This window comes from Mobula hypostoma, chromosome 5 (genome assembly GCF_963921235.1).
Source record: "Mobula hypostoma chromosome 5, sMobHyp1.1, whole genome shotgun sequence".
NCBI lineage: Eukaryota > Metazoa > Chordata > Chondrichthyes > Myliobatiformes > Myliobatidae > Mobula > Mobula hypostoma.
In genome coordinates, this window is record NC_086101.1 from 112,036,077 (window position 1) to 112,050,083 (window position 14,007).

Below are 14,007 nucleotides of genomic sequence, written 5' to 3' on the forward strand. Positions count from 1 at the left end.
TCAAACATTGGCTGACTGGCAATTCTTATTTCTAATCCAGTTTAAAATAGGTTAAATAAAAATGAGCCGAAACTACCTTTAGAACTTTTTACAAGTTTAACTGCAAGAGCGTTCATGGTCCAAACTGCAGTAATCTATGTGGAGGATGCCATTTTTAACAGTTTAGATTATACGACACAACAGTGGAATGAAATGCATATGTTTAGAGGAGCCCGTAAAACCTATCCACAGTTGTCTTGCAGGCAATACCTGAGATAGTCATATTCTTCATTTAGCTCCTCCTCAGACACATTGCTGTCCAAATCGAAAGCATCCGTGTCCGACTCCGAAGACCAATCCCAGGTTTGGTTCTCTGACCTTCCTGCACAGTTGCCTTGCACTCTTTCCATCAGTGATGCAGAATTCCAGTCAAGTTCCTTTTCTGTCAAAAGAAACTGCAGCTCGGTTAAGTTGCTCGAAAAGCTGCAAAGCAGCTGTAAGGGTGGGTATGGTTTAGTTACTGAATTGTACTAAATTACAGCAGGGAAAAAGGCCATTTGGCCCCAATTCCTTGCAGGCTAAAAATAACCTTTAGGTTAATCCCATCTCACGGCTCTCGAAAGTACAGTGCACCCAGTTGCCATCAGCAACCTATCAGACAGCAACTTTGCCTCCATCATCAGTCAGCAAGCGAGGTAAAGTTTAATTGGCTCCCATCCATTGTAAAGTAAGGGCAGTGGCAGGAACATTTTGTACCAAGATTGTTTAATTGGAAATGGTGACCCCTGACCCCTGTTCAGGGTTTTAAATAACTGTGACCCCTGCTAACAGTTATTTAAAAAGACTTGCCAGACCAGAAAGGGGGAAAGAAAAAGTGTCAGCAATTGCCAAGACTCTGCAGAGCACGGGATTGAATCTCAAAGCAGGGAAGCTATCAGCCCTCCCCATGCCAGCGCTGACTCGATAAAAGTGTCCCAAACACCCGTGTCCCCATAATATTTGACAATTGGTCTTCTGATCCCTAACCCTAATTGTTTTTAGATCTGTTTTAATCCAAAGATGTACCAGGTAGGTTAACTGGTCATTGTAAATTGCCCTTGATTAGGTTACGGTTAAATTGGGGTTGTCGGGGGTTGTTGTAGTGGCATGGCTTGAAGGGCCTATTCCATGCTGTATATCTTGGTCAATAAATAGACTACCTTTCATGGCAGTGCAGTCCAGTTCTTAAAATGTAAAAGATATGTTTATTTTTTCTCCCATTCTATTATTTTTAAATCTGTGTCTTGTTTTTAAAAACACATTGCAGGAAGAATAATTTTCCTCCTTCATTGAAGCAAAATCACATAAGGATTTGATTATGTCTCACGAGTAGAAGACTTGCACCAGACCATAGGTAAAGTTGCACAACAACAATATCGGGGAGAACAGCCATTGCTGGACTTACTAACCACACGACAGGTAGTTTCCCAGTTTGAATGCATTGGCTTCTGCTGTTAGATGCTTCAAGTAAGAGTCAACAAGAAATGCAAGAGATTCTACAGATGCTGGAAATCCAGAACAATGCACAAAAAATGCTGGAGGAACTCAGCAGGTCAGGCAGCATCTATGGAGGGGAATGAACCATTGACGCTTGGGCCAGGACCCTTTGCCAGGACGAAAAGGAGAGGAAAGAAGCCAAAATAATGTGGGGGGGGGGGAGGGAGAGAGTACAAGTTTGTAGGCGGTGGGTTGGGGAGAGTGGATGAAGTGAGAAGCTGAGAGGTAACAGATGGATAAGGTAAAGGAGGAGGAATCGAATAGGAGAGGAGAATGGACCATGGAAGAAAGTCAAGGAGGACAGGCACCAGAGAGGGGTGATGGGTTGTTGAGGAGAAGAGAAGGGGTAAGAGGGGAGTCAGAACTGGGAATGAAGAGAGAAGGGGATTGGGTAGAAATTACTTAAGGCGAAAGAAATCAATACTCATGCTGTCAGGTTGGAGACTACCGAGACAGAATATGAAGTGTTTTTCCTCCAACCTGAGAGTGGCCTCACCATAATAGTAGAGAAAGCCATGCACCGAATGGGCAGTGGAATTAAAATGACTGGCCACTAGGAAATCCTGCCTATTGCAGACGGAGCAAAGTTACTCAGCAAAGCAGTCCCCCAATCTGCACCGGGTCTCGCTGACGTAGAGGAGGCCACACCGCGAGCACCACATACAGAAGGTGACCCCAACAAAATCGCCAAATTAAGTGTTCCCACACCTGGAAGAGGCCCCGAATAGTGATGAGGAAAGAGGTGAATGTAGGATTAGTAGGAGGGATGAATGGACAAGGGAGTCACTGAGAAAGCATTCCCTGCAGTAACCAGAATCAACCAGACTTTTTAATGTCCGGTCACTTTCCAGTGAGAACTGGTCAGAATAAAGCAGAGAAGGTGGTGCGATGCTTTCTCCAGCTGAACAGGCTGGCACCTCTCACTAGCTAAGCTTGAAGGATGGCCAGCTTCTGGTGTCTATGGAAACAGCATGGCTTAGTACTATTAAAGAGAGGACAAACACTCCAGGAAGAGGAAAACAAAAATAAAGTGAGCAACCTGTGTTTCTCTGGACATCAGATGTTGCCACAAACCCCACAAAGGAATCTGGTACAAGTCCGGTACCAAATCATGGAAATACTTACCTTCATCCCACGCAGGTCTGTAGCCAGTTCTGTTTTCAGGAGTGGGTTGTCCACTTTGGCTTGGGGGGCTCCCAGCCACCTGCGACGTTGCCAGAAACTCTTGACTGGCTCCCGGACTTGACGATTTATTATCATCGCCTTCCATCCCGCTTTCAAAGTATCGACAAATTAAGTTGTTGCATCATTGAAGGAGGTCCCAACACCAAGAATCTAAAATACAATAGCAGGTTACCAATCTCCACCCACACCTTGAACCTGGTTATCTAAAAGTATATGGTACAGTGAGCTGGATTGACATTGGCATTAGGTCAACTCTTAAGATACTTTTTAAGGTAGCCTATCTTCTTGAATGTGAAAGGGATGCGTTATTATTCTTAGCTGTACAATGAAGAACTCAGAATATCAAACATTTGATTCCATGGTCTGCTTTGACTATTTGTCTTAATCAGGATCTAATACTAGCAGTAACCTAGTAGCAGTTAGCATAACAGTATTACAGTGCCAGTTATAAGATTCTGGTTCAATTACTGTAATGGCTTTGTATGACAAACATGAAAAAAAAAATCTGCAAATGCTGGAAATCGAAAGCAACGCACACAAAATGCTGGAGGGACTCAGCAAGCCAGACATGGAAAAGAGTAAACAGTTGACATTTTGGGCTGAGACCCTTCATCAGGACTCAGAAGTTTGTATGTTCTCCCTCTGACTGTGGGTTTCCTTCCACATCTCAAGGACATACAGGTTACGGTTAGCAAGTCGTGGGCACGCTATGTTGGCACCAGAAGTGTGGCAACTTGCAGACTACATATGTTTCTTTGTTTCAACGTCCATGTGACAAAAGTAATCCCTTTTTGCAATCCTAAATAGAAGAAAGGCGATAAAAACCAGTGTAAACACTGGTTTCAATATTTGTGTCACGGCCTTTTACTGGCAACGGATGCGGGTTGACGTTAAAAGGGAAGGAGTCTTGGGTGGAATGAGACAATTAGATCACCAGATTACAGTTGTGCACCACAAAAGGATCAAAGCACTATCTATGGACAAGTTCCATTAAGTCAGACACAACATGAACAGTCAATGTGGCTACCTCTCAGGAGCCTCCAAGGCAAGTGGTACCGCCATTAATATCGCGACTTCCAAGGACTGGACAATGGGTGGGGAAAGGAAGAAGGTGGCAAACAAAAGTTCAGAGGCATTCGAGGAAAAGTGCAACTAGTGTGGCAGCGCATTGGGTGAAGGATGAGGAGCTGGTAGTTAGGGTTAGGAATGAATGGGGGGTCTATCTGAAGTCCAGTTTGAGTTGGGTGATTAGATGATGTCCAGCTGGCAGAGGAGACACACTTACGTTTGAGGAAAAGAGCATCCGGAGAAAGACCGAGGCAAGGCAAGAAAGTGAAGGTCTTGGTGAGGGAGGGGCTGTGTTCCTATTGGGGAGGGCATGAGGTGCAGAGGGGGCTCTTCCGGAGGAGCCAGTCACCCAGGGAACAGGAGAGTTAGAGCTGGGCAGGGCTGACTGGGGGTGGGTCCAGCTGGGATAATGGACAAAGAGGAGGAGTGTGGCACTGAGGAAAAGGAGTGTGACTAGGGGAGGGAAGGGAAGGGCGGGAGGAAGAACCCAGGGAGCAGGGAATAGAGCTGGGCATGGCTGATAGCTGGGATGGAGGAGGATGGCGTTGGGGAAAAAGGGTGTGGGTGGGGGGGGGAGAGGAGGGAGGTGGGGGAGGGGAGGTGGGGGAGGGGAGGAGGGGCGGTCCCGACTAGGGAGGCGGGGCCTAGCCGAGTGGGTTGGGGCGGGTCTGGCGCGCCCCCGACTTCGCAGCCGGCCCGTTGGCCCAACCGCCGCTTTCTCGCGACCCTTTCAAACGCGCGAGGGGAGTCCGTGCGCGTGCGCCATACATTGTATATGCGTGTTGTGATGGGGGGGGCGCGCGGACCGCGTGGGGCGAATGGCGCCACCTTCCTCCCTCCCCTTCGTCACCGATTCGGTAAACGGGAGTTTTGCTTTCCTTCTCATTAACTCATTAATCTCACCCGTTTTTTTAAAAAAACAAAAATGTCGCCGTGTGTCTGCCGCTCTCCTCTGGGCCCCGGCCTGAGCTGGTGCGCAGCCTTTGTTAGGAGCGATGTCCCGGGCTGGCCGGTTCCAAAACCAACACTGACACATTAACTCCCGAAAAAAAACATTTTTTTTATTTCCGCCACAGGGACCCCGTGATCCCGATGAGGCGCCGGGGAGGGGAGAGCTGATGGCTGTTAGGAGAGAGCCTGTAGAAAATTTGCGCGCAGCAAGCTCCCACGGATATTTATTTGTTTTGCGCACGGCGAGGGCTCACCTGGGCTCGGACCGTGCACAGCAAGCTCCCACACAAACACACACCCAAAAAAAGATGTTTTGCCCAGGGGAGGCTCGAATTAGGTGCCAACCTGCAGAGCAAAGCTCCCACAACAATGTCTATCCACGGACATTTCATATCAGGTGCTAGTTTTTGCACAGTAAGCGCCCCCCCCCACACACACACAGACAGATCACAAAACCCTGGGTTGGTGCAAAGAAAGCTCCCACAAAAAAAGTCTGCTAATTGGAATTTTGTATCAGGTGTTAGTCTGTACACAGCAAGATCCCACAACAACGTATAAGCTGCTAGTTGTTGCACAGCAAACCTGCTCACGAAATCTAGTTTTGTGCACAGAAAGCTCCCACAAAAAAAGGTTTGCTGATTGGAATCTTGCATCAGGTGCTCCTCTGTAAGCAGCAAAATCACACAAGTGTGGATTTGTGCACAGCTAGCTTACACACACACACAAAGCTGTTTTGCCCACAGGAGGATCAAATCAGGTGCCAAACTGCACAGCAAGCTCCCACAACCATGTCTGTTCACGGACACTTCATATCAGGTGCTAGATTTTGCACAGAGAGCCCTCCCACAAAACCCTGGGTTTGATCCCAGAAAGCCCCCACCAAAAAAAGTTTGCTCGCTGTGCACAGCAAGATCCCACACACACAAAAACTGTTTGGCCACAGGAGGCTGGAATCAGGTGCCAAACCACACAACAAGCTCCCATAAAAAAAATGTTTGCCTGCGGGCACTTTGAATCATTTGCTACTTTGTGCACCACAGCAACCTCCTCCCACAGAAATGTTTGCTCATGGGAACTTGGAATTAGATGCCAGTCTGTGCACAGTGAGCTCCCACAAATTGTTTGCACACAGGAATACGTATCAGTCGCTAATTAGTGCATGGAAAGCTCCCATAACAGGTATGTTCATGGGAACTAATTTGCACAACAATTTCCCCCACAAGTGTAAATTTGAGCACAGAAAGTTCCCATAAAATGTTTTCCCCACAGGAATTCCTATCAGGAGGTAATTGGTGCGCAACAAGACCACACAGACATGGGTTTGTGCGTGGAAAGCTCTGACAAAGATATTTCCTGATGGGAATTTCATATCAGATGCTAGTCCGTGCATGGCAGTCTCCCACTAGAGTGGGTTTGTGCACAGCAGGATCCCCTCCACACACACAGAAAGCTGGTTACCCGAGGGAGGCTCGAATTGGGTGCTGACCTGCATAGCAAAGCTCCCAAATTAATGTTTGCCCACAGGACACTTTGTATCAGGTGCCAATTTTTACACAGCAAGCTCCCACAGATGTGCATTTGTGCATGGAAAGATCCCACAAAAAAGAGTGTTTGCTCATGGGATTTTCATATTAGGTGCTATTCTCTACACAGCAAGCCTCCAGAAATGTTGTTTTGTGTATAGAAAACTCCCACAAGAATATTTGGTCTTGGGAATTTCCCCAGTTGCTAGTCTGTGCAAACCCCCACAAACATGGGAATGTGCAGAGCAAGCTCCCATAAAAAATATTTGTTCTTGGGAAGGTCACTCAGGTGGCAATTTGTGTACAGCAAGCTCCCACAGGTGTGAGTTTGTATTTCGAGAGGTATTGGTCTGCACACAACAAGTTCCTTGCATTAGTTTAGTGCAGGAAGCCCCAACAGACTCATTTTAGCACCGCAAGCTCTCAGAAAACCTTTGGTCTTCCATCTTTATATAGCGCCTTCAACACAACAAAATATCTCAAAGAGAGGAGTGCCCCCTCCTCCTTTCCTTTCTCCCATGGTCCACTGTCTTCTGTCAGATTCCTTCTTTTTCAGCTCTTTAGCTCTTCTATCAGCTCCCAGAATCTCACCAGCCATCCCCACCCCCCACTGTCCTCCTCACCTGGTTTCACCAACCACCTGTCAGCTTGTACTCCTTCTCTTCTTCCCCCCGCCCCACTTTCTATTTCCAGCTTTTCCCCACTTACTTTCCAGCCTAACACATCAACTGTTTATACCACTCCTCTGCCTGAACTGCTGCGTTCATCTGGCTTTTTGAGTGTTTTGCTCTGGATTTCCAGCATCTGCAGAATCTTGTGTTTATAATCTCAAACAAAAAAAGCTTAAACAAAGAGCCAGGTGTTCAAGAGTATTTTAGGTAAAAGGTGGTAAATTGCATCACCACCACAAGTATGATTCACTTTTGTCAACTTTACTCACCACATACATTTACATGTATTAGGGTTTTGTTGTGGTGTGTTGGTCAGGGTAAGTCAAAAACAACAAGAATCTTTTAAAAGAAATTTCATTCTTTAAAGGTGTTTAGAGCTAATAGTTTTGTAGTAGAAATTGTATTGTTTCTTTTGTAACAATCCACATGAAGCACATATTCCAAGCAGGAAAGCTCCAGTATGAAAAAGAAAGCGATACCAGTCACATACTTGCTTCATCTGGACTATGATTATTCTTATGTGGTGTACTGACATATCACTTCAATAAACTCTAAAGCTCCAATATTATGCTACAAAACAGAAATCTATGCATGTTAGAAACTACATATTTTCCATTTTAATTAACACTAACCTTAATCACAAGATCCAAAAACCACTACTCCTAGCATTAACCACAAACCACATCCTCTGAATGTAACCTAAACCACTGACTTTAAATTCTACCTCCAACTGCTAACCCCAAATCGTAACCCAAATCACTGATCCCAAGCATTAATCCTTATGCGTATGCAGACAGTAAGCCATTAAGGTAATTCATAATGCAGAAAAATCTTGCAATTTAGGAAGTAATTTTAAGTTTAGTGTAATCTAACTGTACATGTATACAAACAAATGAAACAGCATTCCTCTGGACCATGGTGCACCGACAAAACACATATCAGACACAGCACATAAAATAAAATATTAGCACAAATAAGTTAATAAAATGTAATTCAAAGTGCATGTAGTGTGCATCATAGATAAACTGTAAACAGGACAGTAAATAGGGTTAGCTTCTATGGATAAGCATTGGGGAAAGTAATTTTAGATGATTGTGTAGAACTTTTCTAAACTGGAAATAATTTGGAAAATGCGTATCTCAGGTGGAATCAGAATCAGGTTTATCATCTGGCATGTGTCGTGAAATTTGTTAACTTAGCAGCAGCAGTTGAATGCAATACATAATATAGAAGAAGAGAGAATAAATAAATAAATAAATAAATAAATAATGTGGCGGGAGCCTGAAATCATACATGCATATGAACAGTTTAAAAAAAGTTGAGTTAAGTTGTTCTCTGATCTTGGCAATTTACTTGCAAAGATTTCATCACCATATGAGGTGATAACATCAGTGCACTGATGATGTCTCCGCAAATGGTGACAAGACGTTTATAGGTAAGTTGCCAGGATTGGAGAACAACCCAACCCAACCCAACCTTTTCTAAACTGTTCATATGCATGTATGATTTCAGGCACCTGCCACACTCTACAGTACTATGCAAAAGACACAAATATGTAGCTTGGATGCCTAAGACTTTTACACAGTACTGGAGTAATTTTATGTATTTCCTGTACTGCTGCCGCAAAAAAAAACAATATTCATGACGAATGTGAGTGATGATAAATCACTAGCGTTTGTCGTGAAATTTGTTATGCAGCAGGGCATTGCAATATGGAATAACAAAAACTTTGGAATACAGTAAGTGTGTATATGTGTGTGTATATTACAAAAAGTTTAACTAAATAAGTACTGCAAAAAGAGGAAAAAACGTAGTGAGGTAGTGTCCATTCAGAATTCTGATGAAGAGGGGAAGAAGCTGTTCCAGAATTGTTAAGAGTGTGCCTTCACGCCCCTGTACTCCTCCCCGATGGTAGCAATGAGAAGTGGCAAGGAGAGGGGAATCATGGTTCGGAAGAGGGGAGGGAGTGGGAAGCACCAGTGAGACATTCTGTAATAATCAATAACCAATTGTTTGGAATCAAATGACCTTGCCTTGTGTCTCAGGGCTGGGTGTGCCTGCACTTGTGCCACCACACCCCCCATCCCTGGCACACCTTCTCTTACACCAGTCCCACACCCCTCCTGCGGGGCTCCACCCTAGCCAGTCCCAACATCCTTTGCTCCCACCAGATTTACAAACTCACTCTTCGCTCCACATTGACAAATACAGTACTGTGCAAAAGTCTTAGCACCTTAGCTACATATATTTGCCTAAGACTTTTGCACAGTACTGTAAATAAAATTGTACAGCATAATAAGGAACTATTTAATTATTCAGACTTGTTTAATAAAATGCAATTTAGCATCATCACTTAAAACTTCTTTTCCCCTCTGAACAGATATTGACCAAGGTTCCTTTTGAAGAAGTCACCTAACTACGCAAGAACCACTTCCTCTGGGGTAACATTTCACAATTCCTCTGAAAAAAATAGATTATTCTTTATCTAGTAAATCTTTTAACTTTATCCTCATTTGTATTTTTGAAAAACTTTGAAGTCAGGGAAACAATTACAATTAAACATCCAAATGTAAATCATACTGTAAACTCTGCTAAACACATGGACTTGTGTTTGCTTCCAAAGATTTAATCAGAAATGTTGAAGTAAATTTATTACAAAAGTATATATATGTCACCATGAGATTCATTTTCTTGTGGGCATACTCAATAAATCTATAGAATAATAATTATAACAATCAATTATAATGATCAGTATACAAAAGACAACAAACTGTGCAAATACAAATAGAAAGAATTAAAAATAATAAGTAAGCAATAAATATCAAGAATATGAGATGAAAAGTCCTTGAAAGGGAATCCATTGGTTGTTGGAACATTTAAATGATGGGGCAAGTGAAGTTATCCCCTTTGGTTCAAGAACCTGATGGTTGAGGGGTAACTTTCCTGAACCTGGTGGTGGTGAGTCCTGAGGCTCCTGTATCATCTTCCCGAAGGCAGCAGTGAGAAGAGAACATGTCCTGGGTGGTGGGAGTCCCTGATGATGGATGCTGCTTTCTTGCAACAGGTTCCTAATGGATGTCTCAATGGCAGGGAGAGCTTTACCTGTGATGTATCGACTACTTTTTGTAGGATTTTCTGTTCAAGGGCATTAATATTGCCATACCAGACCTTGATGCAGCCAGTCAATATACTCTCTACCACACATCTATAGAGGTTTCTATGCTACTCCAAAAGAGACATATGAAGACAGTAAGCAACTTCCCTGTCCCTACTCCGCATTGACTGTGTTGTCTGCTTTTTTTTTTGCAGGAACTTCTAGGACAACACACAGAAAATGCTGGAGGAATTCAGCAGCTGTTTTGGACCAAGACCCTTCTTCAGAACTAGAAAGGAAAGGGGAAGATGGCAGAATAAAAAGGTGGGATGGGGCAGGTTCCTCCACCTGCCTCCCTCACCAAAGGAGCATTATGCAGGAATTAATTCGTCCCATCCCATGCACAACTGAGGTGGCAGGTTGCAACCAAACTGCAAGTATGATTCAACTTAATCGACTTCATTGGTTGTATATACATACAAGTATTAGGAATTTACTGTGGTGTGTTTGTCAGGGCATGACATGCAACAAAAAGAAACATTCAACAATTTATAAAGAACAAAGAATTGTATTTTTTAAAGTTTGAGGTTAAAGTACGTATATGGAATAATACATGTTATATATATTTTATATTGGGAGTTTGAGGAGATTTGATATGTCGCCAAAGACACTCACAATTCTCTACAGATGTACCATAGAGAGCATTCTAACTGGTTGCATCAACATCTTGTATGGGGAGGGGTGGGGGGGCTACTTCACAAGATTGAAATAAGCTACAGAGAGTTGTAAATTTAGTCCGCTCCATCATGGGCACTAGTCTCCGTAACATCCAGGATGTGTTCAAGGAGTGATGCCTCAAAAAGGCGGCTTCCATTATTAAGGACCCCCATCACCCAAGTCATGCCTTGTTCTCATTGTTACCATCAGGAAGGAGGTACAAAAGCCTGAAGGTGCACACTCAGCGATTAAGAAACAGCTTCTTTCCCTCTGCCATCTGATTTCTGAATGGACATTGAAGCAATGAACACCACCTCGCTACTTCTTTATTTCTATTTTTGCACTACTTATTTAATTTAACAATCTAACATATATACTTACTGTAATTCACATTATCTCTATTATTATTTATTGCATTGTACTGCTGCTGCAGACAACAAATTTCATGACAAATGCCAGTGATATTAAACCTGATTCTGAAATCTGCATAGATACATAAATACCAGCATGCATTTACCATGTAAACAGTATTATAAAAAGTGGTTTAAAGTGTTCACAGTGCAGTGCACTGATCTGGATAATAGATAGAGGGAGGGTGGAGGTAACTAGAGTGATTGATATGACTAACTGCCTGTGGAAAGAAACTTTTAAAATGGTGTGAAGTTTTTGTTTTAATAGCACTATAGTGCTTTCCAGAAAGGAGCTTTCAGTAACAGCAGTTTACAGGGTGTATAATGCTTGCAATGATTTTTTCTTGCCTGCTTCTTCGTGCTGGATGAATGCAAGTCCTGCAGTAATGGTAGACTGCAGCCAACAACCTATTCTGTTGATCACGGAGTTTCCTGTAGTTTTTGTATATTGTAAGATGGGGTTCCCAACCTGGGGTCCACAGACCCCTCGGTTAATGGTAGGGGTCCATGGCATTACAAAAGTTTGGGAACCACTGTTGTAAGAGGATGCTATGCCAAAGAAGATATGAGAATGTTCTCTGCCAGACCAGACGTGCCCAGAAGTGTCCAATTGAGCTTCTGGGGTGGTACAAAACAATCCAAGGTAGTCATTAACACATTTTACTCCAGGACAAAGATAATTTCAGTTCTTAGGACTGAAAAAGGCAGAATTATGCAACTTAATTCCAAGATATCTATGCCTAAGCCTTACAAGTAATACCAGTTCCAGGACAGAAGCAAGAATAACACAAGTGGACAAACATAACAAATATAACATACAGTTATAATTGGAGAAGCCAGGGTAGGGCTTACATGGTCAATGGTAGGACACAGAATACTGCGGTAGAACATAGGGATCTGGGAATACAGATTCATAATACCTTGAAAGTGGCATCACAGGTAGATTGGGTTGTAAAAGAGAGTTTTTGCCACATTGGCATTGTTACCATCACAGCAGGTCAACAGCAGATGCCATTTCATTGGCTTTTCACTCAATCCTCTCAATAAGTTTCAAGACTTAGGCCTCAATACCTCCTTGTGCAACTGGATCCTCAATTTCCTCACTTGCAGACCCAGTCAGTTCAATTGGCAACAACATCTTACCCACAATCTTCATCAGCACAGATGTACCACAAGGCTGTGTGCTTAGCCCCCCGCTCTTCTAGCTTTATAATTATGGCTGCAAGTCTAAGCACAGCTCCAAAGCCATAGATATTCTCTTGTTTGTGATGCCGTATTTAAAGTTTGCTGATGACACCACTGTCATTGGCCAAATCAAGGATGGTGACAAACCAGCACTTCTAGGAGTGAGACTGAAAATCTGGCTGAATGGTGCCACAACAACGACATAATTATTGACTTCAGGAAGAGGTCCATGAGCCAGTCTTCATCGGGGGATAGGAGGTGGAGGGGGTTTACGTCAATATTTCCTCTAAGGTGTGCACTTGTAGGCACGCACATATCTTTTGCTACTAGCGCACAAAAGAATTTAAACGGCACACAAAAGGGTGTCACCCTCTACCTCATTGGCATGTTAGGAATATTTCACAATCATACTCAATACTCAATCACATTTCCTTTTTCAGTTGCTGATGTAGGTGGTGTTAACAACGTGGAGTTTGCAATGATTTGTTTGCAGATTTTAGAACTGGTTTATTTATTTTTTACTGAGAAAATTATTTGGTGCGCACATGTTGTTGTCACTGGGCAAAATAATGCACAGTATAAGATTTTTGCACACACTGGTCATTACAAACTAGAGGGAACATTGGTTAGCAACTTTAAGTTCCTTGGTGTTATCATTCCCGAGGATTTGTCCTGAGTCCAGTACGTAAGTGCCATTACAAAGATAGCACAGCAGCATCTCTACTTTCTCAGAAGCAAGATTCTGGTGAAGATTCAGTATGTAATTTAAAACTTTGTCAAACTTCTATAGACGTGAGGTAGAGAGTATATTTTGACTGGTTGCAAAACGGCTTGGAATTGAAACACCAATGCCCTTGTATTGAAAAGTCTACAAAAAGTAGTGAATATGGGCCAGTCCATCACAGGTAAAGCCCTCTCCACTACTGAGCACATCCACACAGAGTGCTGTTGTGGGAAAGCAGCATCTATCGTCAAGAACTCACACCTTGCAGGTAATGCTCTCTTCTCGCTGCTGCCATCAGAAAGAAGGTTCAGGAGCCTCAGGAGTCACACCCAGGTTCAGGAAAAGCTATTACCCCTCAACCATGAGGCTCTTGAACCTGAGGTAATAACTTCACTCAGCCCATCAGTGAACTGTTCCCACTGAACTGGAATCACTTTCAAGAACTCTTCATCTCATGTTCTTGATATTTATTTATTTATTTATTTATTATTATTTTTTCCCTCTATTTGTTTGTTCATTTTTGTTTGCACATTGGTTGTTGGCCTCTTTGTTTACTATGGTCTTTCATTGACTCTAATGTGTTTCTTGTATTTACTGTGATTGCTTGCAAAAAATGAATCTCAGTGTTGTACGTATATGGTGACATATACGTCACCATATAATAAATTTCCTTTGAACTTCGAAATCAGATTATTGAGTACAGGAGTTGGGATGTTGTATATGACATTGATGGGGCCTAATCTGAAATGTGTGTGCATTTCTAGTCACCTACCTACAGGAAATATATCAATAAAATTCAAAGAGTACAGAAAAAAATTACTAGTGCTGGTAACATTTAACTGCACTAAAGGACGTGAGTTTATAGGGAAAGGTTGAATAGGTTTAGGACTTTATTCCCTGGAGCATTGGAGAATGAGAGATTTGATTGAGGTATTCCAAATTATCAAGGCTATAAGTAGAGTAA

General features: G+C 42.9%; 1 protein-coding gene across 5 annotated transcripts in view; it reads right to left on the reverse strand.

Moving 5' to 3' along the window:
- Positions 1 to 14,007, reverse strand: part of LOC134346260 (uncharacterized) — a 69,000-nt gene that overhangs the window by 38,227 nt on the left and 16,766 nt on the right. For 3 of the 5 annotated variants that reach the window (XM_063047603.1, XM_063047600.1, XM_063047604.1), the window contains exons 1-3: positions 4,672 to 4,890; positions 2,641 to 2,850; positions 250 to 421 (exon numbers count right to left, since the gene is read on the reverse strand). In XM_063047603.1, the coding sequence (XP_062903673.1) occupies positions 250 to 421; positions 2,641 to 2,785 (317 nt within the window). In that variant the 5' untranslated portion in view covers positions 2,786 to 2,850; positions 4,672 to 4,890. Of the gene's footprint in view, positions 1 to 249; positions 422 to 2,640; positions 2,851 to 4,671; positions 4,891 to 4,973; positions 5,112 to 14,007 lie in introns of those variants that run through there. The other 2 variants (XM_063047601.1, XM_063047602.1) reach the window with 2 other exon arrangements.